This window comes from Rhea pennata, chromosome 3, assembly GCF_028389875.1.
Source record: "Rhea pennata isolate bPtePen1 chromosome 3, bPtePen1.pri, whole genome shotgun sequence".
Taxonomy (NCBI): Eukaryota; Metazoa; Chordata; class Aves; order Rheiformes; family Rheidae; genus Rhea; species Rhea pennata.
In genome coordinates, this window is record NC_084665.1 from 93,341,429 (window position 1) to 93,368,130 (window position 26,702).

The 26,702-nt window shown below is 37.1% G+C and overlaps 1 protein-coding gene across 2 annotated transcripts in view; it reads right to left on the minus strand.

Annotated features, from left to right (window-relative positions):
• Positions 1–8,030: 8,030 nt before the first annotated feature.
• Positions 8,031–26,702, minus strand: part of BCKDHB (branched chain keto acid dehydrogenase E1 subunit beta) — a 144,595-nt gene continuing 125,923 nt past the window's right edge. The window contains exons 10-11 of one of the 2 annotated variants that reach the window (XM_062571053.1): positions 16,206–16,358; positions 8,031–9,419 (exon numbers count right to left, since the gene is read on the minus strand). In XM_062571053.1, the coding sequence (XP_062427037.1) occupies positions 16,218–16,358 (141 nt within the window). In that variant the 3' untranslated portion in view covers positions 8,031–9,419; positions 16,206–16,217. Of the gene's footprint in view, positions 9,420–10,934; positions 11,269–16,205; positions 16,359–26,702 lie in introns of those variants that run through there. The other variant, XM_062571052.1, reaches the window with a different exon arrangement.

Genomic DNA, 26,702 nt, shown 5'->3' on the forward strand with positions numbered 1-26,702 from the left:
GTTCCCATGAGCCCTTGGTGCCCAGCACCTTGCTGGTTGCACTCAGCAGGGGCAGCAACCCACCAGTGACCACAGCAATAGCTTCAGCAGGTACCAGCAGGCTCCCACCAGCCACTTCAGAAATATGCTCCCCATATTGTACCTACACAATGCTCTAGACAGTAACAGCTGATCCTAGCTTAGCTACAAACCATAAATCCCCCTAAGTAGCCTATGATGATCTCCAATAACCAGTGGAGTTCATCTTGCCTTTGAGGCAATTTGCACTGTTTCTTTTGCACTGTTTCTCTTCCCAGGACAGCACCAGAGCTGGGGTCAGCCTGTGTAGAACCCATGGGACCTTGCTCTCTCTCTTGGAGGTCCCACTGCTGATTCATTCTTACATTTAATGTCACAGTCCCTGGGAATCTCACACTAAATCTTTCTGGTTCTCATGGTCTTTCCTAAGTTCTGCATCCCGTTGCACCAGCTTTGTCCATGGATGATGATTGTTTGAGCTGCTTGTTAAGGAGCAAGGTCTCTGAGCAAGGTCTGACCTTCACCATTTCACCCACCTGTCCTTTTCTTTTTCTGAGGGTCTCCTGGACAGAGGGCTTCCCCTCAGGGGCTGTTGTAAGAGCTGACCACTGTCAGCATCAGATTGCCCAAGGCAGGGGCCCCAAACACAGAAGTCAAAGCAGCACCTCCTTTGGTGAGGAGGGAACTAAGAGAAATACCTAAGAATAAGGACTGAGGAGAGCGAGCGAGCATGCATGCATGTGCGTGCATCTGTGCATGTGCACATGTGCATCTGGAGAAACAGGATGAACAATGCCTGTTGTCAAAGCCTGCCTGGATCAATACGTCCACCTCAGATCTCTCATAACTGGACTCTTAGATAATCCTCAGTCTGAATAAAAGTATGGACAAAATGGAGTTTCCAGGACTTTCTGCTCCCACTTATACTAAGACAATTTTTTCTCATAGAAATATGACATCCCCGGGACTTGATAGTCCAAAGGCAGAACTGCAGTTATGCTGGGGACACAGACAGCACAACAAGCAGGAAAAGTAAACAACAATCTTAAAAATACAAGTCTGGAACAAAGACAAGACACTGAACTGGTTTAAACTTGGATAGGAATCTACCTGTGTGTGTTTGCCTCTGACTTACTGTGAATGCTTCTCTGCCTAAGATTTGCTCTGACTGCAATCAAATGGGCAACTAAGGAAATTGTTACTGGCATTTTGGAATAAGATAATTATAATCTGTGCTCAGCAAGTGTGGGTTAGCTTTCACTGAAATAAACTGTTCAAATCTGTGATGAATATCAACATTGTAGGCACAAGGGGCAAGGCAGTAAATTGTAGTAGGATGAAATACCTACATTTAATTATGTCAAATTATATAGAATTTGAGAGAGTTTTTCTGATGCATGCTATTTAAAGTTAAGCCTAAGTGCACTTCCTTGCCTGAATAAAGCAGCTTTTGTTGCAAGATGTGGGCTTGCTTTGTAGTTTATGATTTACAGTCTTCACCACATTTTGTCACTTTCTTGTTTCTTGAATGAGATATTTCTGAATATCTCATTTCATATAATGGCACACAGCTAGGATGACTTACTATATACAGTGGCTTAAGCATGCATGAGCAGTATGTTTTTTTTTTCCTCCAAGATACTCAACTAATTGGACATACAGTATGCTGAGGTGTGTATATAACACACACACACACACGCATGCACACACAGAGAGTCAGTGGTCAGTGCACAATCAGAGTAAAGTTTGTGCAATTCTACATGAGCTGGGTAGGGTCAATGTAACAAACCTACATTTGTGGTAATTTTTTATCAAACCAGCCGGGAGTACATAACTAACCAGAGACTGAACCGAAACCAGCTTAGCTCACTGTTCAAGTCTGTGTCATTAATGATGCCCTTGGCTGAGTACCAATTTGGGATATGGCCTCAAGAACACATGCTGTGTAACCAGGCTCCGCCTGCTCCATTAGTGGTAGCACTGTCAAATTACAAAGCAAGATCTCTGTTTCAGAAGAGAAGAACACCTAATCGTTTCCACCAGGCAGAGGAAATGGCAGGCTGGTGAATCTGAAATGGTTGCCACCCACACAGTCCAACTGCACAAGACTGAAAAGTTGCCTTATGCACAAATGAGCACCTAAAACCTTCCTGGTCTGATCCACTTAGCATGCAGGGTTGCTTAGATAGCAAACTTACAGCAGCATGCCAATAAGGACGCATAATATGCAGGCATAACATCTCAAATCTTGCTGAGCCTCAAAAAACATGTTTAGTTCATGGTGGTGGCCCAGACCTTTTCTGGAAAAAACTACCCGCATGGAAACATTTTGCAGTCAGTCGCTCCTGCTTGGGCTTCACAGTTTTCTCCTCTCACACGTAGCCCTCAGCAGACTTTCCCTGGCCTGGAGGAACTGGGACACAAAAAAGTTGTGTCTTCCCTAACACAGATGCCAGGGCCTGCATTGCCTGAGCTACTAGTAAAGTGATTAACCTGGGCATGCTGATGTTTTCCAGCTGTGCTCTACACAGAACAAGAAAGCTGTCAAAGCTGTCACTTAAATACTCAGATACAGCACAAGGTTCCTAAATTTGACAGCAATGAATTGGAACTGCTGGCACCCATGACCTTTAACATTGCAAGGGATTTGGGGGAAGCATGTCTAGCAATTTTCTCATGATAGTATCAGAATTAATGAAAAAATTAAAGACCTTCATTAATAAGTAATAAGAGATCAAATGCCCCTATAATTTAACTATTCCCAGTGGCTGAAAAAAAAGCAAATAAATTCAAAGGACCTGTTTAAAAAATGGACCCATTTTTCATATTTAGGCAAATGATCATAAGGTTTCATCTGTGTTTCACCTGTTTCATCTGGATAGATATTACAAACAGTGGAGGGAAATGACTAAAACCTGAAATCTGTCCTTAAAAATATCAGTAATAAAACTTATTTGGAATAATACTTTGAACTTCAGTCTAAGCAGTCAGATGAAATCAAGAGCAGCCACACTGATTTCAGTGTGTATAGATAAAGATACATACAAAATCAAATTGGTTTTGAAGTTGTGCTTCACTGAGAACATTTTAACCATGTCAAAAAGTTGACCACCCTTCTCTCCTCCCCAAACCAGCAGGCTGAATGTATGTGATTCCTACACTGCCACAATAAGGCTTTGCAGGAGCATAACTAAAGAGAGTGAGGGGGTGCAGTAACAGCCACAACACTGTCAAATTTGTGTTGAGTTTAACTTAATCCGCAGCACTATAACAGTGAAGGGCTCAGTTCTGCTTCCTTTGAAGCCTATGGCAAAACTCTCAGTGATTTCACTGCTAGTAACATGAGATGAATCACAAGTTCTCCACTGAAAGCTAATTAGGTAAAGGGCAATTTCTCAAAGGCTCACCTTCTGCGTATAATACCTGTATCACAGCTTGAGTGGTTGCTCTTAACGGCAATCCGAACTGTGAATCGCTGTAACTCACCAAAAATGCCTCCATCTGAGGGAGCAAACAATAAGAAACAAGAAAGAATTGTGCAGTATAGGAAGGGGTGGCTGCAGGCAGAGCAATGCAGATGGGTAGGAAGGTGGGTGAGTTTGTACCCATGGCAAAACACACACAGTCCCATGGTCTTCAGCCACTTCTAACTCAAGTTACTAAATGCTCAATACTCAAGTTAGCACTAAATGCTAAATGAGGAACAGTTCAACAGTCTAGTTAGGTTTTATTACCAGCAAATGACTTAAATGTCAACTGTTACAGTAAAAAAAAAAAAAAAAAAAAAAAAAGTAACTAAGTTGTTAGGAAAAGATGGAGGAGGGGTTCACTGGAAAAGAATAATAGTTAAGGAGACTGGTTATTCTATCCTTGTCCTTAATCCTTTTCCTTATTCATGTATTAACATTTGAATGGCAACCTGCCCATACTCTCTTTCCCAAGTTAAATTGTGTTTTGTGAATAAAACATAGGCCCAGTCGGTTACAACATGAGAAGCCATGAAGCTATTCAAGGTGCACTTGAACAAGGCTGTGCTTTGTTCCTCCTCTGCCTCACTGCTCTCTCTAGAGGCATCTCTGACAACCACCGAAGTCATGCCAACAGCATTACAGCGTTATCACAGCAGGCTTTTTTATGGTGTTTAAATGTATGAGCCAAAGACATACATAACATATTTCTCAGGTGTCTTCTGCTTTGACTCAAGGCACTACCCTGCACCAGTTTAAGCAGAAGAGGAGAGCTTGCTGGGTTAGGCTGAAGCTGAGGGTCCTGCTGGAGGCACCTTCCCCAAGCCTCCTGCATGGAAGAACCAAAAAGTTCAAACAAATCTGGGCCGGACCTTTTCTGCAAAACACTGGGTTAGCAAACAAAGCAACTAGCTGAGTTAGCTGAGCTGCCCAAGCACACGGGAAGCTGTGGTGCTGTCTGCAGGTGGTGAGTCATTTAGTGCCTGTCAAGTCTCAGGTCTGCAATAAACAACCACCTCTTTCTAACACCTCCTCTGTGCAATCGTATCCCACCTGCCACAGAGACCTACCAGTGGGACATGCTGCTCAAGGCCAGCCAAAGTACATTTCCTAGCTCACAGAGATGAGCTGGTCCTGATTTGTCATGTCTTATTTCCTGTCTGCCAAGTGCCAAACCGTTCCGACTCAGCTCCTGGAGAAAGGCAGCACCAGGTCTGCATGTGGCTGCTGCACGCGTTGCCGTAGCTTGCCCTTGCCCAGACCGCTTTGTAACCCTTTGAAGGTCACAGTCCTCATGCCTCCCACACTGTATCACTGATGCAGCTCAAGTGGAGGAACAGTTTGTGTGAATGTTTCTTAACTGACCTCAGGTAAAATTAAAGTCAGCTGGGACTCTGGTGTTGTCCCGTACACTGACATCATCCCTCCTCAGTCAGTCCCTCAGCAAAAGCTGCCTACCACCACAGAGGCAAGACTGGCAGGGCAGCACAGGGGAAGCCTGTAACAGCGCCGTGGCTTTCCTATCTATCTGGCTTACGGCAGAGCCCTGGAAAGGCAAACAAACTGCTTTTGTGCAAAGTGGGGACAGAGAGCGCTGAACACTGATGTTTGTGGCTCCTGCTGTCACTCAGGCATGCGGGTAGATGTAGCAGTCACAATTGCTCACCCTCCCCACTCCTGCAAGAGCAGCATCCCAGGCCATGTTCTCCAACCACTGCTCTTCTTCCACGGTCCCTCCCTTCCTCAGCAGGCAAAATCCAGGTCAGGCCAGGCCCCAGGCAGCCCAAACTCAAACTGTCTGAATTTGTGGTGCTAGTTAACCAAAGAAGTTTTGCCTGAAGAGGGAACAGCTGTGCTCATCTGCACTGCTTCATTGCCCAAGCCACTAGGGATGCTGATAAGGGCTGTGACAACTATCTATTGTCACCATCCTCAGTGAGCTCAGGAAGATCAGGTCATGAAAAAACAGTTCTCTGCATAGTGCCTCTTTTTCTCACCTTTTAAATTTTATTTTATTTTTTGTCTCTAGGCTCATCTGGCTTACTGTTCTGGTAAGAATACAAGAGGAAGCTTTTTTTTTTTTTTTTTTTTTCAGTTGGATTCTTCCTGATCCTTGCTTCAATTAGTTGATACATTAGGGTTACTTTTCATCCACAATCAGGAAGAATCCAACTGGAAAAAAAAAAGAAAAAAAAAAAAGCTTCCTCTTGTATTCTTACCTTTGTCATAACACTGCAAATGGCAGTATGGGGGGACAGCAGAACAGAGAAACTTCAGAGGTGCAAAACCTGCCAGGCTCTTGTATCCATCTCCATCCTTTCTCTACTTATTCCAGACTACAGAAAATGAGAAATAGGTAGCTCGAATACTACAAAGCTCTCGAACACTAGAACAGTATAAAAACTGGCATAATAAACATAGACAATTTACGTTTTCAGCAAGTACTCAGCTGCAAGTAAATGGAGTGTCATACTCAGTGCAAGTAAACAAATGATTTAATTACCATATAAAAGTAATTAATTAGACAGGGGAATCAACAGAGAGCTCTTCTCAAACACTGGTGGCACACTACTGTAAGTTTTAAATACTTATCCACTGTCCAACATGAGCAAAAATAGTGCTTGGTGCAGTTTCTACCTATAATTTAGTGCAATTATTTTGGCTTACTTACTCCCCCCCCCACCTCAGAACAGACAAAAGTAAGGCTAAGAAAGGCAACCAAACAACATAAAACCATTATCAAAGCAAATAAATCCAGAGCTCAGACTGATTTAGTGTTGCATTTGTAACGTGAAAAAAGACTAATGATCAAATTCATCAATATTGCAAATCAAAATTTTCAATTCTTTTGTTAGAAGACCAGGGACAACTAACACAATGTTACATATGGATAGGCCATCACCGCTAGTAGCATAGTGACCTAGAGACAGACCATCTTCTCCTAGCTTTTTGTCTCCGTCAGTGTAACCCTAGCATCCACCTAACACATTTCATACGTAGCTTCTCTGGTTTCCTTCATCTGAGGTTAAGTACTTAAATCTCTGTCCCACGGGAGCTGTCTGCAATCCCATTACAATCAATGGAGAATTAGATCCTGTTGCCCACACAAGCATCTAGCAACAATGCCTGAGATGACTTGGGGCATGCAAGACACCTGGCCAGGCAGATATATGGCTGAGAACCTAGGGGAGACTTGAACCCTTCTAGACTAGCAGCTTAATGCCAGGCAGAATACCTTACGGCATCTCATTTTGCACTAAATAATAATGCATGGTTACTTAACTAAGGCAGTCAGTACTGCCTGTAGGTTGAGCTTACAGACTGAGTCAGAATACTGTAAAAATATATACTGGTTGGTTAGTTGAACTGCTCTGCTCAGTCATACACACCTATAGCCTGACTTCTAAATTGAGGCAGTTCGGTCTTGAGCTGAATCCCACACACAGCTCCTGCAGGAAGCAATGGGACTCCAGTCCCTTGTCTCCCATTAACTCACCACTGTTGCTCATGCCTTTGCTGGACTTGAACCAGGTCCTGCCCACATGCTATTTTCAGATATTCAGCAGAAACCTAAAGAGCTGCAGCAACTGACTCCAGACAGAGGATGGTTATAAAGCTCAATTTTTGCTCTAAATGATTCTCCTATAGGAACTAACTGCCTCAGTCCAGCATCAGCCCATCACCCGGAAGACAATCCTTTCTTTCACACGCACAACATGTCATGTGTCCTACCTTATGTACTTGCTGGGGATTTGAGCAATTTATTTTGAAAACGGAGGCACGGACCAACCTCAGTGCTTGCATTTTACACAAGCTAACAGAAAAATAGTCAGACATCAGCCATCTGAGCCCCAGAAAACAAAGGGCTCCATTTAGATGCCTGAACATAGACATCTAGTGCCATCTGAGACGCCCTAAGGCACCCAAGATACACACGGGGCTGGCAGGTATCACATAGGACCTATGGAAGCAGCAGCTAGAGACTAGAGACCATGCAGGATACCCTAGGGTATCTCAAATGCTACTTGATGCCAAAGCATAAGCAACTGAATTAAGTTCTAAAAATCTTGTTTATACTTAAGTCAGATGTATGTCTCCCGTATCTAACAAACACATATCCTGCAGAGCTGCTAAGCAGCAAAACAGCTACAAAAAATTGCATCCTTATTTCAGGTCTACTGAAAGCTGGCAGAGCTTACAGGCTGTGTCAGCTTGTTATGAACATATAATGCTCACTGAACCCCAGGACTTGCTGAGATAATAATCTCTGCCAAGTCACTGAATGGATTCCTTTCAGCTCCTGCCTCTGAAGTTATGTGGCTACAACAGAGCTTCCACAATATACCAGTACACTGTGAACACCATTTTTTAGCTACAGAAGCCAGATAGCTGTCTGAAAAGAGTCATGAGCTCAGAACTGATTATCAGACCATAGGAGAGGAAGGTCATTGTGTCAAGACCTCTGACTACTGCACTACACTAAGAGTATACTGCTGTATAATCCTCTTATAAACATTTGCCATTCCACAAGGGTAAACATCTCAATTGGTTTAAATTAGTTTTTTATTAATTGACACACTGTTTATGACTATGAAATTGTTATGGCACTACAGCCTTAGCTGAATTAGATGACAAGAGACAATGTACGAGTCTTTCATCTGCAGTTAATAAATCCGTGATCCTATGAAGGCTCCGAGATCCTTCTTGAACTCTAGTCTCCTGTCCCAGGATCCAGCATGATGTAGTTTATACAAAAAGTTGTTAGTGTATAATCCAGCTACATGTTAGGTAATGTAGACATGTGGAAAATTTAAAAATAAAAATCCAACTTACTAAAAATCTCACAGTAACATTTGTAAAATCTACAATTAAACTATGTACAATAATTATTTCCAGCAATTAGTATTAAATGAGCATGATCAGGTAAGTTACTCATCTTCTAGATTAACAGCAAGAAATACTGATGTAAGTTTTGCTTTAGAAACCATTACTTATAGTAAAAGGATCACTCCTTATTTCTCTTCTCACTTTTTGCATGATCTAATTGACCTAATTAAGAAACCCACGTGGTTAAAAACAGAAAATATGACATTGAATTTTATTATTGATGAACTTAATGAGACACACGTATTTGTATGTACACCTTCCTTCTCAATTTAGAATTATATATCATTTTTCCACAACACATACTTTTAACAGCCACTATCCTTGAGCACAGGTTACATGAGTGCACACTGCCATCTAGGCAAGTTTTCAGGAGCAGCACATATTTTAAAATGAACCATTTTTGCCAGGAAGAAATGCTTCTGACAACCAAAACAGAGGAAAGAGGAATAATTTTTATATTATTAAAAAAATTACACATTTCCACTCACTGCAAATATAAAACCTACTACCCAAACAGATTGTAGAAGTCATTATTAAGAGCAAATATTTGCTAAATGTATTTACTAAAACATATGTTATTTCAGTATTTCCATATATGCAACTTGAATTCAACCTCCACAGTAAATTAGAAAATGCTTGCATCTATGAAAACTACCAATACAAGGTATATAGTGCTGAGGCTATTAATTAACAAAGCAAATTTTACTTTGGCACTACTGTAATTGTGTCTACTTCATATGCTTTGAAATATAATGCCAGTACATTTTACAAGAAAATTAATAAAATATCTATTGATTTTTTTACAAGGAGAGAATTTTTTTTAAATAATTTTTCTTCATAGAAAAAATAGCTTCCAATCAGAAAACATATATAATGCTTATAGCTTATTTGAAAGAATAAATTCTATAAACAGCACTTACAGAAGAGATTTACAGAAGATTTGACAATGTCATTTTGATTAGAAACATATCAAAGAGCTTCATTTTCGGTTGTATTATCACAAAATTTCTTCCTCCTCCTTTCATTCCAGCAGGATAGTGTAGGATTCTGCAGGGAAAGTATGAAATATGAACACAGAGTTACACTAAATGGTAACAGAACCTGAAAAGATTATAATTTAGCACATTCCACTCCTTTTCCATTCCGTGCTCCTTGAACATGGCCTTTTGAATTCAGTTCTGCTGGAGGACAAGCATCATCCCATCTTACAAACAAGAAACCAGACTACCAGGATTGCTCCCGAGTTGGGAGAGCGAGATGAGAGTTGCCTAGCAGCCCCGAGAAGCACGCTGCTGTGAGATGTGGGTGCGTGAGCACCCAAAACCAAAAACGTTGTCCCAAAGGCCAAGATTCCTTTGAATTTCAGCGGAAGTGCCCAACAGCAACTCCCTAAATCATCGAGATGGATGATGGAGGGGAATATCCACTGACAGGCAGAGGGAAGTTATCCTCCTGAGCTTCTCCCTCGGTGCTTCAGCCACATTTCATGGATTGCCATGAATAGATCTGTTTAGAAAGATACTCTTCTTTCTCCCTGAAAGGAGTTCCCCCTGAATAAGAGTGCAAATGGCTACTGGCATATTTTTCCTGTTTTTACTATTTGGCTACTGGCATATTTTTCCTGCATTTAATAAAAAGTAACATAGATTTTTAGCGTGAAAGTCACCTATATAGAGAGAAAAGCAAGCAGAGAGACTAGAAACTGCTGAATTCACACTTCATTTAGGTGCTGGAAAAATGAGCAGAGTTGATACCAAAAGCCTTCAGTAAGAAGCATTGGAACTACTGTGCTGGAAGGAAATCCACTGCCCTTTGAGCAGTCCTAGAATCTAGGACAAGGTAGGAGAATTTTCAGAGCAAGTATCTTTGCTCTGCCCTTGGCTTGTCATTTGGAAAAGAAGGACATTATTAAAAATTAAGTAAACATTTCTACTCAGTTCAAAAGCTCTCTATCTGAAAGACTGGAATTTTTTGGTGGGTAAAAAACCCAGTTTTGGGACAACACTTCGGGATGGTCAGTGTACTTGCTATTAGCACAGGAAAAATAAACACTCAGATTTAACTTTATTATAGTCTTTTTGGTAATTTTGTATTTCTATGTCTTCATCAACAGAAAATGGCATGTGCGCTGTTTTTATTTCCATTGCTAACATGAATATGGCAGAGTACTGTTACCTTTTTCTGGACAAGTTAGTACATTTTATTTAACTGTTCAGCAGCAGACACACCCCACATCTAAAGGAAGAATAATTAAACAAAAATATTGCTGTAAGTGTAGCAATGGAGCCTATCATCTATCTTTTAACACAGCCACAAAATCTCATCTCTTCTCAAGAAACACGGAGTTTTCATTTTCCTTGCAGAGGGCAAAATCAGTATTTTGGGCCTATTTTACCCACTCAGCTGATAAAGACAGACAACTAACGACACTGGTTAAACATCTCAGTCAGAAATTAAATTTGGGCAGACATGCAAGTTGGCCTTGCTTTACTTTTCTGAAAATACATAGTCACATTCAAGGACTTATTTGGGTTTTCCTGAAGCAACAACAAAAACAAGAGATAACGTGCATAAATTATTTTATTGAATAAATTCTTGTTTCTAATATTTACACAGTGATTTAGAGATGTAACCTAGTGAAGCATTGCAAAACATGTAACATACTGCATCTGGAATATCTTTCAATACATCTGAAACCATTATAGAAATCACTTGTCCATCACTGATTTCATAACTGGTAAGGATTGGAACTTTTTGAAGAATAGCCAAGATGAATATTAAGGATAGTTGAATTCAGAGAAAATAGTCTGTGCTATACAAATTCCAAACCCAAAATCTCTGAGCAAACGTCAAGAATTTTGAAGAAGGCTTCTGTATGTCCCTGTTGTTTTCATCTCTGCAGAAGAAGATGACAAAATAAATTACAGATTTTAAGGCTGAAAGTAATATCCACAACTTAAACACATACCACTCAGCATGGCAATTTCATTTTTTTAAATTTATAACGTAATCTGTAGTATAGAAAAGATAATTTTCCCTTTCAAGTATAAATTTGGATTAAATTCATTTCTAACCAGTGGTGAAAGGTAAGTTCTTAAGTATAAGTGACTTGACGTTTTCTTCCAGTTTGGCTATTTATGCATATTTGATATATATACCACCCTTGCCCATTTAACCTCAAGGATGTCTAAACTATAATTTAACAATTTAACGGTATAATTTAACATGCTCAGTTATGTACAAAAAAATATATTAAAATGCTAAAGTTGCCAAGACAGACACTTAGAAATTAGAAATGCTGTCACTGACTTCTAGGTCTAGGTAACACTAATTATGGCCATTTACACATAAACTTTACGATGAATTGTCTTCCATCTCACTCTAGTATCTTAAGCAGTGTCATTTTTTTTTCCTTCAAAACTTTACTAGATATACTATCAATCTACCACTGCAGAGAAGGGGAGGCTTGTAAAACAAACAACTTCAATCAAGACGTTCCCCAAACTTTTTTCTCTGTTTTTAGAACAATTTCTTTATTACTGATTTTTTATGGACTCTCAGTAAGCTTTGAATGCAAGACCAAGATCAACAAATAGAGATTTGCAATAATTATCCTAACAGACTAACTCACAGCACTAGTAGGCAGTTATCTTATATTTAGACTACCCAATGGCTGTGAATGAGACATAATTCACTGGACATTTTCTTTTCTTTCTTTTGTTTGTTTGTTATTTAGCAGAAAAAGTCAAGAACCAGGAATCTTGCATGTAGTTCAAGTCTCTGGAATTTATTTATTCTAGCGGGTTACATCAGCCCATTATGAACAGCATCACAAATCTCTGAGGCTAGGATGGCTGCTCAGGTTAACAAGAACATATTGCATAGTCTCTCTCTTATTTATTACATTGGGAGAAGAATTATATTTTTCCTATTTCTCAAGTTAAAATTTACAACGTATTGCCTAACAAAGGTTAAAGAGAACAGACAGTTACTAACTAAAGTATCTAACGGGTCCCTTCCTGTTTCCCAGCATAACATATTGCTTGAGAAAGGGAAGGCATTCCTGTTATTTACATGTCTCTCCAAACTGGCGCACTGGTTCCATGCAAACTATACTGGATGTTAAAAATGATTCAAATCCAGACTCGGAAAGAGTGGGGGAGGAGGGGGGGAAAAAAAAGTCAATCCCTCATCCCCTAGTATTAATTAAAATGCCAGTTCCCCCTAATCTTGTAATATGCTTAAGCTTTCCAGTAAATAAAATTAACCCAAGAAGACAGGAAATTTGTGACTACATGATTTCAATTAATTATTAATATTATTAATATTAATTATTAATAACTGTAGGTGGAAAGTGTTCCCTAATGAAGTTACTCAAGGTGATAACTCAGCATTTTTACAGACTAAATCTGTGATAGTAATGGTCTCTGTATATATACATACACACATATACTTTCTTGCACAGATTCCCTGGTAGGAATAGCTTTAAAATTCAGAATTTGACAAGAAACCAGGATATAAAACATGATAAAAAAAGCTGCAAAAGGCAACCTGAAACCACCTGGCAATTTTCCATTTCTATGCTACAGCCACTCATAAATATATTTACGTATGACTAGAGTGTATTTTATAAAATGCATTGGCTTTTTTCTTCTATCTTGTTATCTTATTTTCTTTAATGAACAGCCAGATTCATACCAGCTATCCAGGAACTGTATAAACACCTTAAACTCACCATTTCTTTTTTCTTTTTTTTCACTACTACAAAGAGTTATCTGGAATACAGCTGCCTACCTAGATGCTATTTTCCTTATAGCTAATACAGCTGTAAATGTTAATCACTAGCAAGCTACTAAAAATACAGATTCTGCTCATCTCTCATTGATGAGCTACACAGCATGCATTATTGAACTTGATCTTTGAGCAGGAAAACTATCTGTACTGTCAACCTGAAGATAACCAACCAAGTACATGTGAGGCACTGTCAACATAGGTTTAAATAAACACACATACACAGTAAGACAATAAAGATATTTTTAAAAAAAGATTGACCATCATCCAGCTTGAGATTCTGCACTAGCCTCAGACACAGTGCAGTAAGTGAAATCAAGTGCATGAGGGGAATCTTTTTGGGTAGGAGGCATATTTTTACACAAAGCAAGCAGATTTCAGATACAGTCGGTCTTTGTTATTTCTTTAGGAAGAAGACGCTGAACTAATCCTTGCTATTTAAGAAATGCTTAATACATACCAGTAACTTAAAAGCATAATGGTATCAGTAAAAATAATTTTGCAGTTAAAATCTCCATGCTATTATTGAGAACCTGTTTCCAGGACTTAATAATAGCAAGTCTGAAGAGGACTTTCAAACATAGTTGTGAGACCATGAAATATTATACAATTTGGTGTTATCTGGTAACAAGTGAAGGGAATCGTATCACTGCAGACATCCTGAAATCAAGCTGCAGACAGCTTCCAACTCAGAGATCTCAAGTCAGGTTATAAAGGATATTCTGATATATAGTGTAGATATATTTGACAATTTTATTATTATATTCTTAACAAACTGCTTAAAAGTAATGGATGAAACAAATTCCAGTAAATTCTGATTGAGAGGGGAAAGAAAAAATAGCCAGACACACCACCAGGTTGTAGTCTAACCAAAATGACTTGAAACATAAGCAAAGCAATGACTTCACCAACTGGGCCATTTCTGCAGCTTGAAAGCAAACTCAACATGCGTTTCCATCACTGGAACCTGCTAGCGCCTCTTTTTCTCTCCAGCAATAGGACAAGGAGAAGTCCCACTTTCCTAACATCCACAAGGCTGAAATTCACATAAACTAACACCATTTCTGAGAAAAAGATATCTCTGATCTCCCTATACACGAGGCTGTTTGAAATACATTAACCTTAATGTTCTGGACTAACAAATAACTTAATCTATTAATGTTATGCTGAATAAGAAAAAACAAAAACAGTCAATAAGCTAGCTCCTAGGTAAGCTAAATGGACTTTAGCGGTTCATAACCTCTTGTGATATTTGTGCACAATGCAGTCCACAGGAGAAATTTAAATACGAATGCAGATGACTCTCCATATGACTCACTCCACGTTACCTTCACAGGAAGGTTTAGTGCAGGTTTCCAGTTTAGAAGCTGGGTTGTATACAAGTTCACTGCAATCCTAAACCCCATTTCTTTCTCCTCATATCTCCCTCATTTTACCATGCTCTGCAAGAACAGAGGTCAAACCAAGGCTCTGAATAACTAGATCTCCTCAGTTTGTCTCTCTCTGTTTGTATACAGGTAAGAATGTTTAATCTCCAGGAAAGGAACAGATTATAGGATACCTATTCCACTAGGTCAATAACTCTTCTGAAAGAGAAGAGACATCCAGTTCTCTTAAGGACAGCTGTACCGACAGAGGTATCAGATTCAAAAAGTCTTTAATAAGTTTAGTACAATTCAGATAAAAAGGCAAGGACTGAAAAAGACAGCATATACTACATATTCTATAAAACAGGTTACAACATTCTTCAGGTCTGGTATGACAATAATGGGTAATTTTGGAGAAATACTGTAAGTGGAACTACATTACTTTCTGGAGATACTGCCTTGTTGACCCAGCTTCACACAAGGAACTCAACCTTATGCTACCAGGAGAAATAAAGTTAGGGAAATGCAAAAGATCGTCCTGAGAGTAAATATGTATATAAATTGGACTAACTTTGAGGTATTCACCACCTCCTATCACTTGCCCAAAATATAATTTATAGCTTAACACACAGGTAAAAATGGACACAAGAGGGCGCCCCTAATATAGGGCACAGTCCTACAGTCATAAGTGTCAACAGCAAAAATTTGCCTGGTTACAAGCTACAGGATCCCCCTATTCCAAAGGGAAATGGGCCAGTTTTCTTTTTAGTTTAGAAGGACCCATCAAGATCTGATCTCAAAACCTATACTACTTAATTCACCTAATTAAAGGAACTACAGCATACAATATGTTCATACATTTCCTAACTACTCAACTTCGGTCAGCAAACAAAAAGTTCTATATTAATAATGCACAATCTTTTCTTCTTAAGTCCTGGCTGGCTAATACAGAGTCTAATGGTACTTATGTGTGTGCAGGAAGACACTTAGTATTATAATACAACAAAATCAAAGACAAAATGTGTTTCAGATTCTGATTAATAGAGACAAGAAATATATATTACTTCACAGTCTAGGTGCTTGAAGGGTTCTGCAAACAGAAATCTTCAAGTGTGTACAAATTATGTGAAAATTATATAGAAACATAAATTTTTTAGAGTGTTAAATACGAGCCTTAAATTTGTATTTGAACAGAACTGTAAGACACTACAGACTTTTCACGTTATTTTCAATGTACTGAGTATGTCTGCGGTGCAGCATAATTCAGTACAAGCTGGGACTTTACTGACACCTCACAGGATTATAGGCTACTATAAAGAGTGAGAAATTCCAACATTTAACAACATGCTTTACCTGTGAAATAACTGTAAGTCTTTTAATATAAGTGAAAAGATATCCTGTCAGTTAACTATTGTTTTCACCTGATCTTATTTCTCAGGATACAAGACGTTCAAGTTTCCGATTAAGCAGAGTAATTTGCTTTAAACATTGATTTCAACTGTTTAAAACAAACACCTTTAAAACTGAAGGCCCAAAGCTGTGAGGGGATATAAAGAAAAAAGAAAACAGAGAGAGGGAGAGGGAGAGAGAGAAATAGTACTTTATCCCCAAACCTTCCAATCACTCCGGCAGAAAGCTTACAGACAAACTCTCAGTATAAGACTTTATCTCTCACCTGTATTGCTTCTCAGTAATTTATCATTTTTCGAAGTGCATCATAGCATTTCCATTTGTCTGGGATGTAGAAAGGCTCAAAGATGTGAGGGAAAGGAGTGTCATAGCCACACACTCTTGAAATAGGAGCCTCTAAATTCAAAAAGCACTCCTCCTATTAACAGAAATATAGGATAAATGTTAGTGAGGCCATTATTTTCAGAAGTCTTGCATCACAAATTGAGTTCTAATAAACTTTGCCAGACTGAAGGTCCTGCAAACTCAAACCTTCTGTTTATATAACAGCATAAGTAGTCCAGACTACAATACTGCTTCCTTCTGCTCAAAGGTACATATTAAAAGAACAACTTGTATTAATGTTATTTTGATTCTCGACATATGTGCTGCACTTGGTTGTATGCAGGTTATTTTTAGTACATCTGCTATACAGCTGAACAACTGCTGCCAAGAAAGAAATATTTTAGGAACAAAGGAATAAGAGTTATTTTCCTGTGCCACCTTTAAATAGATAGGAAAATTACATAACCTAAAATTGTATATGATTTGTTGAATATATGAACATCACATTCAAATTTACTTCAACCTTTAAAGTATCAAGTCTCATTCTAAGTGTTACGCATTTGTGGAAAGCTATGAACTCTTATGGATTTGCATACCTTCAACACTTTTGAGTCAAATCCATGTTCTACAAATATAAACACAATCTTTGTTCTGTTTAGAGCTCAGATTTGGCAACGACCGTGAGAGCTGCATTACTCAACCTAGTAGGGCACAAAGCATTACAAATGGACACTAACCTGAGAGTGACCTGTGGAAACATGCATCAAGCGTTATCAGCTTTAAAAAACAAACAAGTAATGGCTTTTGAATCTTCCTACTCTCCCAAGCAGCAGAGTGAAAGCAGAGACCTTGACAGCCAACAACAAATGGACACACTAATAACTTTGCCAGATCAAACTGATGTCAATGCTAATTATTATCTCATTTTTCCCCCATATCTTTGGCATAAACATTCACTTTCCAAACCAGACAAATGAAGGGACAAAATGTGTCTCTCCTCCTGGCCTCTCTTTCATGGACTGCAATAACTAAGACATCCTGGCCAACTTCCCCTCTCCTTGGCTCAGCAAAATGGAAGGTAAAGTATTATCAGCCACAGTCCTTTTCCACTAAGCCCATAAAGAAAACAGTCAGACAGCTGTGTTTTTCTGCAGCAAAGTGCTAAGTATTTTCTCAGACTGATGAACTGTTTCGAATGCAAGTTGCCTTGCAATCCATGGCAGCCTAGCTGTAATTTCCTATGCTATCTATACATCATGATATATCACACAGAATCACAGAATGGTTGAGGTTGGAAGGGACCTCTTGAGATCATCTGGTCCAACCCTCCTGCTCAAGCAGGGTTACCTAGAACATGTTATGGCAGCATAGAAAGTACTCACAACACACCATGACTATAACCTTTTTCTCTAGCTACCTCTTCTGTACAGTGTTAAGTGGCATACTCCTTCAAGGTAAACAGCACTAAAAAAATTTAAGAAGTTTTCTGGTTCCATACAGTATTGTTTAATAATCCACCTAGAAATTTCAGAGTCTGAATATCTCGGAAGTAAACACACATACAAACAGCGCAAAGCTATTTTTGAGATCCATTTTCCAATACATTGTTGCTTTTTCTTGTAAAATGAAAGACTGACATTAGTACAAAATACTGGGAATTACCGGTCCATGAGATATATAATGTTTTCTATTCAGCAAGGTCATGGTGTCCAGACCCAACCTGTTGGTAAGGAGGATATTTTTGTTTCTAATCAGTCCTTGCTTCACATGTTGTGAATGCCAAGTAAGACTATTGCTTTGGGATCATCCAATTTTGGCCTGTCTGGACCAAGTCTACACAGCTCCAACTCTATACTGCTCTTTTGGAGCAACTGTCATAGGATCACCAACAAGGAAACCCCTTTGTTTCCAGTCATAACAGGCTCTAAGAGAATAGCGTATCCCAAATGAAGTGTGTAGAGGACATTCATTACAGTTCCACTGAAAATATTCACTGCAATGCTCCCCAGACATTGGGCATCTGTGCAGAAAGCAGCACTGCCCCTTCAGTAGGCCAACTGGCAGGTAGTCCAAAAAGCATTAGCTGCTACTGGCAGATGGACTAGTATGCTCCCCTGAAGGAATCCTTAGGCAATTTTTGCTGGGCTGTAAATATAAATTTCAGATAGTAAAGAGAAGTCATACAAAATAGGTGGAAGCATGCATTCTATTAATGTTATCACTATTGCACCCAATTTATAATAAAAATTTAAGTATCAAGACCTTCAAAACTCTATTTGAATTTTTTTCTCATAGAGAACCCCAAACACTGTTACTTCTGTGGTTTTAAAACTAATTTTCAAACTGCAAATTCAAAATCTTTCAATTTGAGCATGTACCTATTGTTTAGCAACTTTTACAGCTTCAAGAATTATATGGATTTCCTTATCTCAGTAAGGAAGTTGGAGATAAAAGCTGGGATGAGCAAAGAATATTGTATTGTCACATACCAACCAAAAATGAAAAGCCAAGAAAGGAAGAGGAATCATTGCATAGCTCTGAACTAATATCTGTACGTATGTGTGGATGCACTATTCTTTTATTATTTTTTTTCTGGAGGTCTGTGTCCACATTTTTGACTAACTTCACTATATGAGTTTCTTCTAGAGAAAGGAAAAAAAAAAAAAAAAAAAAAAAAGACCCAAACCTCAGTGAACTCCATGAGAGAAACTCTACTTCCACATTATCTGACTGAAGTCAACATAGCTCCATACCCAGGTGGCTCTGTTAGTAATACTGTGTCACAAATGGAATTTCACTTTGTGGTAGTTTGTTTATTTTTCCACCAATGTTCTTATGACTTCACAGTAGTGTAGCTGGGTTTACTCCTGCCATATGCTAAATGTTTAATCCTCAAAAAAAAAAGAAAGAAAAAAAAAGAAAACAATAAAAAAAACACCAAACCCTCCACACACTCATAAGGCCACACATTTTGCACAAGAGAACAAGCTTAACGAATTATTCTAAGATGACTTAGGGAGAGACCTGTGCCTTTTTTTCTTTTTTTAATCAAATTAGTTAATATATTTGGAAAAAGACATTACTTCGTTATCAGCTGCGGTTTGGATAAATTTAGGCATGCATACTAGTATTTTGTAGGATTGAGGCATTTGTTTATCTATAACCAGGTTTGGAGACCGTTCTGTTTAAAATACAACTAATAAGTCTTATCAATTCAAGAGTTTTTAATTCCATCTCTGAAACTGCTGGAAGAATATATACAGCTGTATGTTTTAAATCCAGATCAAACCAAACTTTTTCACAGAGATGCCACACATGAAACTGATTGTCTGATGGAATTAATTTAACAACTAATCTATGCAAATGAGATTATATTCTTAACTACATTACATTACTACTCAGAAAGATCATAGTGTTAGCAAGCATTATAAGCCAATATAAAACTTTTTATATAGTCTGTGTGGATATTTCAAACTCATCTCCTCTCGTGAGCTTGAAGGGCACCTAGCTTGAGTGATCTGCCTGCCAAAGAGTCTATCCTTTACAGATTCTTGTTCACAGCTGCTGTATGCTATAAAAGTAAGAGTGTATGAGAAACAACAGTTCACCTAATGATGAATACGATACTGCTGCATCTGCTGTGCATATTGTTGTACCAGATTTTTTGCACTTGTACAGGCACATTATAGAGAAACAGGATCGAAAGCATTAAATTTAATAACAGCCATTCACGGTACAAACCTACCAGAGCAAGTCTGCTGCAGTATTAAAGGGGTGGCAAAAAAATCAACATTTAAAATTATGTGCATTTACTCTGTACTGGTTGGGTACTCAAAGGCTGATACGGTCCAAAGCCATATTAAAGCCTTCAGTAAGAACGTGCATATTTCAGGAAACTATTTAAAAACCTGACATCTTTCAAGGAAAAAAAAAACACCCTTATAATTTAAATGTTTTGGGAAATAAAGTAGGTATGAGATTTCTCATTCAAGATAAAAATGTTTTTAAACATTGCCGAAAACCTTTATGAAAGTCCTATTTATTTATTAGAATATCCACTAATTTCAAAACTCAACTGGAATCAAAAAAAGTATTTTTTGTTAGGGAAAACTGCTCAGAAAGGAACAGTAAAGAATATAACATATGAAAATTGTTTTAGTTCTTCAAAAATCCAGTATTCTTTTCCCACTTCTTAACTGCAAGGGGCAAATTCTGGCCTCAGTTAACTCAATATGACCTTTGCCAACTACCCTCACTTGCCTGAATTTCACTCAAAGCCTCCTAGGAAATACAGTTATATACTCTAAAGCCATAAAGGTCATATGCTTTAATCTCTGCACGTGTTCCTTAAGACTCACTTAGGAAGATTTTTCAACACAACCTAGGAGCACAGGTTCCACGGCAAATATTTTCTTGAAACTCACGGCAATCAGTCGAACGTGTCTGTCACACACACAACACTTCAAGACCATCTCGTGCCTTCAGTTTTAGAAGGGATGTGGAAAAAAAAAGGACTTGCTACATGTTGCCTGATCATATTTCAAATACACCCTGCAGTATTGCATAGACTCCCAATATTTCCATAAATAACACTATTCTAGTATGCTAATGTTGAAATCTTTATCCAAGGATTTTTTTTTCCTAACTTTTAGATTATCATTCGATAAGGTACTTATGTGTATACTCTACTCTTATCACACAAGCAATCAAATAATGAGATTCAGGTACTCACTGCTGAGTTTCAGTGCATTGCTAAATCAGGGTCTGATTGTAAAAATGTTAAAATACATGAAAAAATAAGAATTACTAGTATTTATAAGGATATGCAATGGTACAAAGGATAAAATAACAAATTAATTACTGGACATTACTGAAAGAAAACACTGTCCATTCTTCTGCAACTTATAGAAAATTAAAGCAATCTGATACATAGTTCAGGGAAAGTACTTTTAGGCATCTGGCCAATAAGCAAATAGTTAAAGAGTTTATTGCTCCAGAGCTTCCTTCCTCTGAAGGGAATCTGTATCATTCTATGTTTATAGCAAAAAATCCCTCCATATGCAATAAGGTAACAGGGAACCATCCTTTAATGTGTTGCTGCAGTTAAAAAAAAAGGGGGGGGGGGGGAGAAGAAAGCAAGATGGACAACTCTGAGCTGATAGCGATCCCCTTGACTACTCTAATTAGAAGTAAGACTTAGGTCTTACTCCCCTTTATTTCCATATGTTTTGGATCTATTTCACTTCTCCTGTTACTGACATGACTGTAATTAGGAAAAAAAAAGGCATTGCTTTTTATTTTAAAACTCTCCTACTCTGTAGAATATCCTCTAAGCTGATGAAGTTTTCCCTTAAAACTCAGTTACTTCTGCAGCATTTTAGGCGCTGGTGTGCCCACACTATTCTTATTGTGTAACACTATAGATATTAAAAAGAGATGAAGAGCTACAAGCGTATCACATGACTACAGAGTTACTGTATGAGAGTGCTGATTATATAGTTACTTTTTCAGTACAGGAATTTGCTTTCTGCATGATAACACATAAAAGTCAATTGTGAAGAGCAATATGAACAGGCAGAGTCTGATGGAAATTTTAGTATTTCTTTTGGTATTATTATAAAAAAAGTGAGACTAAACATAAGGCTAAGGTCCATTAAATAAGAAACTATTTTTCATGTAAGACTACTTATTTTTCTACAGAGTCTAGCTGCAAAATTTGGATGCAGTAACTGGATGGTCTGTTTGTACCCAGGAACACAGGGACTAGTTGCAAAGGTTTACTTCAGTTGTGAAGTTTCTGACAATTAGAATTCTGAATTTTGCTATCTCCTCTCTAGGCTATAATATAACAAATTCATTTATTTTTTTTTCCCAAAGAACTTTTCAGACAGAAACTCCTAACAGAATTAGAGATTCACTTTGTGTTCTAGTATTTTTATTGCATGGTGCTGTCATAAATTACCATGTGGTTTCAAACAGTTAAGAAAAACTACCTCATACCACTTTTAGATGAATTTTCATTTATTTTAGCTATTACTTCCCCAAATGAAGTGTAAATTTTCTACTGTTTCAAGAAGGTGGTGACTCCTACTGTAAGTTAATAGTGAGCATAGTGAGCTCATATAAAACTTTCTCAAGAAAGCTGCCTTTTTTCCCCCTTCTATCAAAGCTTCTTCTACAGTAAAGAAATTAGATGAAGAAAGATTTTTCAAAAGCAGCTTTCAAAATAGGCTAGTCAATAAAACCCCATTTTTTAAAAGGTGGATTTCATATAATCTGCTGGTAATAAGAACCAGCAGATAATATATAGATTACAGAATTTTTCCGCTCTGGTTTCTGTTTATAAAAATTCTCTAATTTGAACAGCTTCACTATGAAAAAATCCAGGTCTCAAAGTTGTAGCATAATAGTTTTTCTGATAGTTCCAAGAAGAGCTTTGATTTGCATATGTATGTTACATACTTATAAATGGTCACTTCTATGAGCTGCATAAGTACGACACATTCATAAGACATTCTCTTTCTTTTTCTTTTTTTTTTTTAAGAGGGGAGCTCTTTTTTTTTTTTAACTGCTCAGCAATAGTCAACTTAAAATCTGTTCCTGAATGTTGTAATGGTGATACAATTTTTCCTCAAAGTGAATCTAAAGTGATATTTTTAAAAATGTTTAAGTACTATCAAAAAGCTTTCTGCTTTTGGAGATCACTTAAAACAACCACCTAACAACTTAACATAATCTGAACATTTCATTTTATTTGTTATCAGCTCCTAAAATTCATATAATTAATATCTTGTCAAATATGGACAAATAGTTCACTGCTAAGATTATGTATTTTATGACTGCCAAATGGATAATATTTTTATTTATGAAATATAGCAACAATTAAAAATAAAGAAGCAGTCTGGATGGGGGAATCAATTCTGTATAATTTTTTGGCATAAAAAAGCAATTAATTGTTTCATTGAAAATATTATATTCACCTTTAAATATTGTTTTATGTGAATCAGTTCTATGAAGTCCAGTATAAATAAAGTATCATATCATAAAAAGAACGGGCTTATTTCATAATAATTCACATCCCTCTTGCATCCATCATGCTAAAACAAGCATTCAGTTCAGCTATTTTTAATCATGAGCATTGAATTTGTTTGTAGTGAATATATATTCTGACTACAGCACTTTTAGAATCTAGATATACACAACATAATGCAATATTCCTAAAGAGATACTCTTTATAAAGATATTTTTCTGCAATGATTAATCCAACTTGCTTTAAATCATTCTATGAAATACTACGTTATCACACTCATGTCAAAGAAAAAAATAAAGCAAAGCTTGATATACGAATTCCTGTAAAAAGATCCTTCCCAGAAATGAAACTGTATGTGCTTTTTAACTGCTGTTTTCAACCAAAGAGAAATACAAAGGATTTATAGAGTTACCGAATAATATTTTTTCTTTTATATCTGATACACATGCATATTTAGAAAACATATTTCTATGTATACAATATATTTAAAAGGTTTACCAATAAAACACTGAAGAAATTTGAATGAAGAGACAATACAATTTTGAGCAATGTAAACTGAAAATAACAAAAGTTGAGGTAACACAGACAATATAAAATATAAGAATACAAATATTCCCATGTCATAAATAAAGTATCGTCTTTTCAAAACTGCTCTTTTCAGGCAGGACAGACTTTTTGATGGTATAGCCATAATTACATTCCCATAAGATGATGTTAGGTCACTATAGCAACTTTGGGCAGCTACACATCAGCAGCAATCTTGCAAGTTAATACTCTTAATAAAAGCTTTTCTTCTATTATGTTAAAGTAAAAACCCACAACTTGCTTGAAAGATTAAATGAACTTGTCCTGACAATTAGTATCTAGAGCATCCAGTATGTTAATTTTCTATAACTATTGATACTTGGTTAGTTTTTGCTGCAGATATGCAAGTCTATGTTTTGTTCCTGGCATATCACTAGTTAATGACATTGAAAGGATGTTTTAATTCCTTTATGTCATTGAAAAATTTGTATGTTGTCCATTTTTCCAGACCACTTGCAATTTATTTATACTACAAAATAACCAATTTGCTTTATTAAGCTCATTATTTCCATTTCACAGAGAAGAATGTGCATAATTACACAAGTATATCAAATGAAGTAATACACATTTCTGTGTGTTCTTTCGGTTGTTTTCATCATCACTTGCACCTCTAGTGCAAACATCCTGAAAGAAGATCTGACCAGATATTCAGGATAGATTTCTCCCTCTGAGTTGGGTTTATTATTAAAAATCTACATGTATTATTTTGGTGGAGTCATACCTTTTGTGTCCCACTTGCACTGACATGAGCTTCTTGTAAGCAAAATAACACTACTACTTATAAAATATTCATCAGGAATTAAAAGGCTGTGCAATTTCTAAAAGGAAGGACAAACTAACTTCTCTAACCTCAATATTTTGTGGATAACAAGAGACACCAAGCGTTCATCTACTTTAGATTTTACACAGGGTAAATATCATTACTCAATTTCGTAAAACAACCCATTTTGCATAGAAGACTTCTATATGGATGCAAAAATATTTTATTGTTTGTTTTATATCTCTTTCGAGCTTCATTTGTTGCATCACTTGAGGCAACACCAGTTGTCTTAGAGAAAGACTGTCTGATGCAGTGAAATTCTCATTCATACACTGGTTTGAAGATTGTAGTTCAATTTTGGCTAGCTTCACAAGTGACCAGTCTTTAAGAACCCAATGCAAGGTGGATACCATTTTTAAAAATCTATTTGTTAAATTTACAATAGAATCACTCAAACACACGTTCACAGCAACAGCATTAACTTGAAGCTGTTGGAGTTACAGCCTTGGTTGGTGACCACAGAAATTTAGTTGTTTGGCAGTACAGCCCTAAAAAAAGAATCTACATCACATTAGCAAAGTGTTTACAGAATAAAAAAAAAAATCAAATTTATGTTTGTGTCAAACAACTTATCTTTCCCACAAGAGGACACAAACAAACACAAAGCAATTTTCATTCCTTCCCATCCTACTGTGTGTTTTATGTTAAAAGGCTGAGCCTTTCCATGAAAATGGTACACAATTCAAATTTAATTTGGGGGAGCTTAGAACTAGAAATCAATTCTATCCAGTTCAAAATAACACACTGACAAAAATTAAGTTTCTCCTGGTAAATTTATACTTTGGGTTGTTTAGACCATGAGATGCAGTAGCAGGCACTATTCTTCTTCACAAAAAAATCAATGCAGCAAGACAGAAAAGCTCAAGGGGATGCAGTGAGACTTCCAGATTGACAGAATATGCTAGTGTCTTAAGTGAACCAAAATAGTGCTTCTTTGGGAGAAAGGGAGTCTTCTGAAACTTAATTATGATCCACTCAAGGACCACTTCCCATTTTTTTATTTACAAATACTAGAAATACTTTTTTTTCTAGACACTTATTGCTATGTCATTTTGAAATATGGAAGCAGTCTAAAGTCATTCCTACAAATTACATATTCTATACATTTTACATCCAAAATACCACAAAATTCTTCAAACAGGAACTATTTCTTCTGCAGAGCAGTAAACAACCTTATAGTGTGCTCACTGCAAATTATCTGTTTTACAGTAAATTCCAAGCTTATGGTGCACGTTCTTACAATCAGCACAGAGACTTTCATGTTTTCTGAAAGCTTGCCCTAAACCCCACAGATATCTATAATGACTTCCAAGGTGCAAGAGTACCTGAAGATAGTTGCTTTATTTAGTTAGCTAGCATTACTAATTCATCTGTTTAGTTAATGATCCTGCCAACTGTTACATACACATTAAAGTAGATGAACAACCCAAGTGAAATAATTGGAACTAACATGCTTGCATAAAAGTATTTATATGTGAAAATGTTTGCAGATTAGTAGTATATTTTTTCTTCATGAATGAACAATATAGTAAGCATTTGTTAAGCTTTTTAGTGAGGATTATCCTCCTTTTAATTACATCCTTCACCTTTTAATCACAAAACTAATATCAGCAGATTTTATACTTTCAGATCATCATCTGTCACCCATTATTATCATCATTTATTTAAATGTTTCACAAAAACATCTCCTTGTTAAGGTTCAATGTGCCAGAAATAACTGGAAAGATTTGCCTTAAAGAGCTTTAATAGCCAGTAAGCGATATTTTTATTTTTACAGCTGTTTAGATAGTTCAGATATTCTTGCAAAGACAGCTGTGTCAATCTACTTATCTCGCACAGTAAAACCCTTGTAAGAGTACTTCATTCAACACACACTAATGAAATTTTAAGGAAATGTAACTTCAACTGCTGCTATTAAATAATTTAAGACAACGTACTTCCCCTTTTATACCGAAGCATTTTCATTTTTGGGACGGCATAATGAAAAACTTGCTGTCATTCCC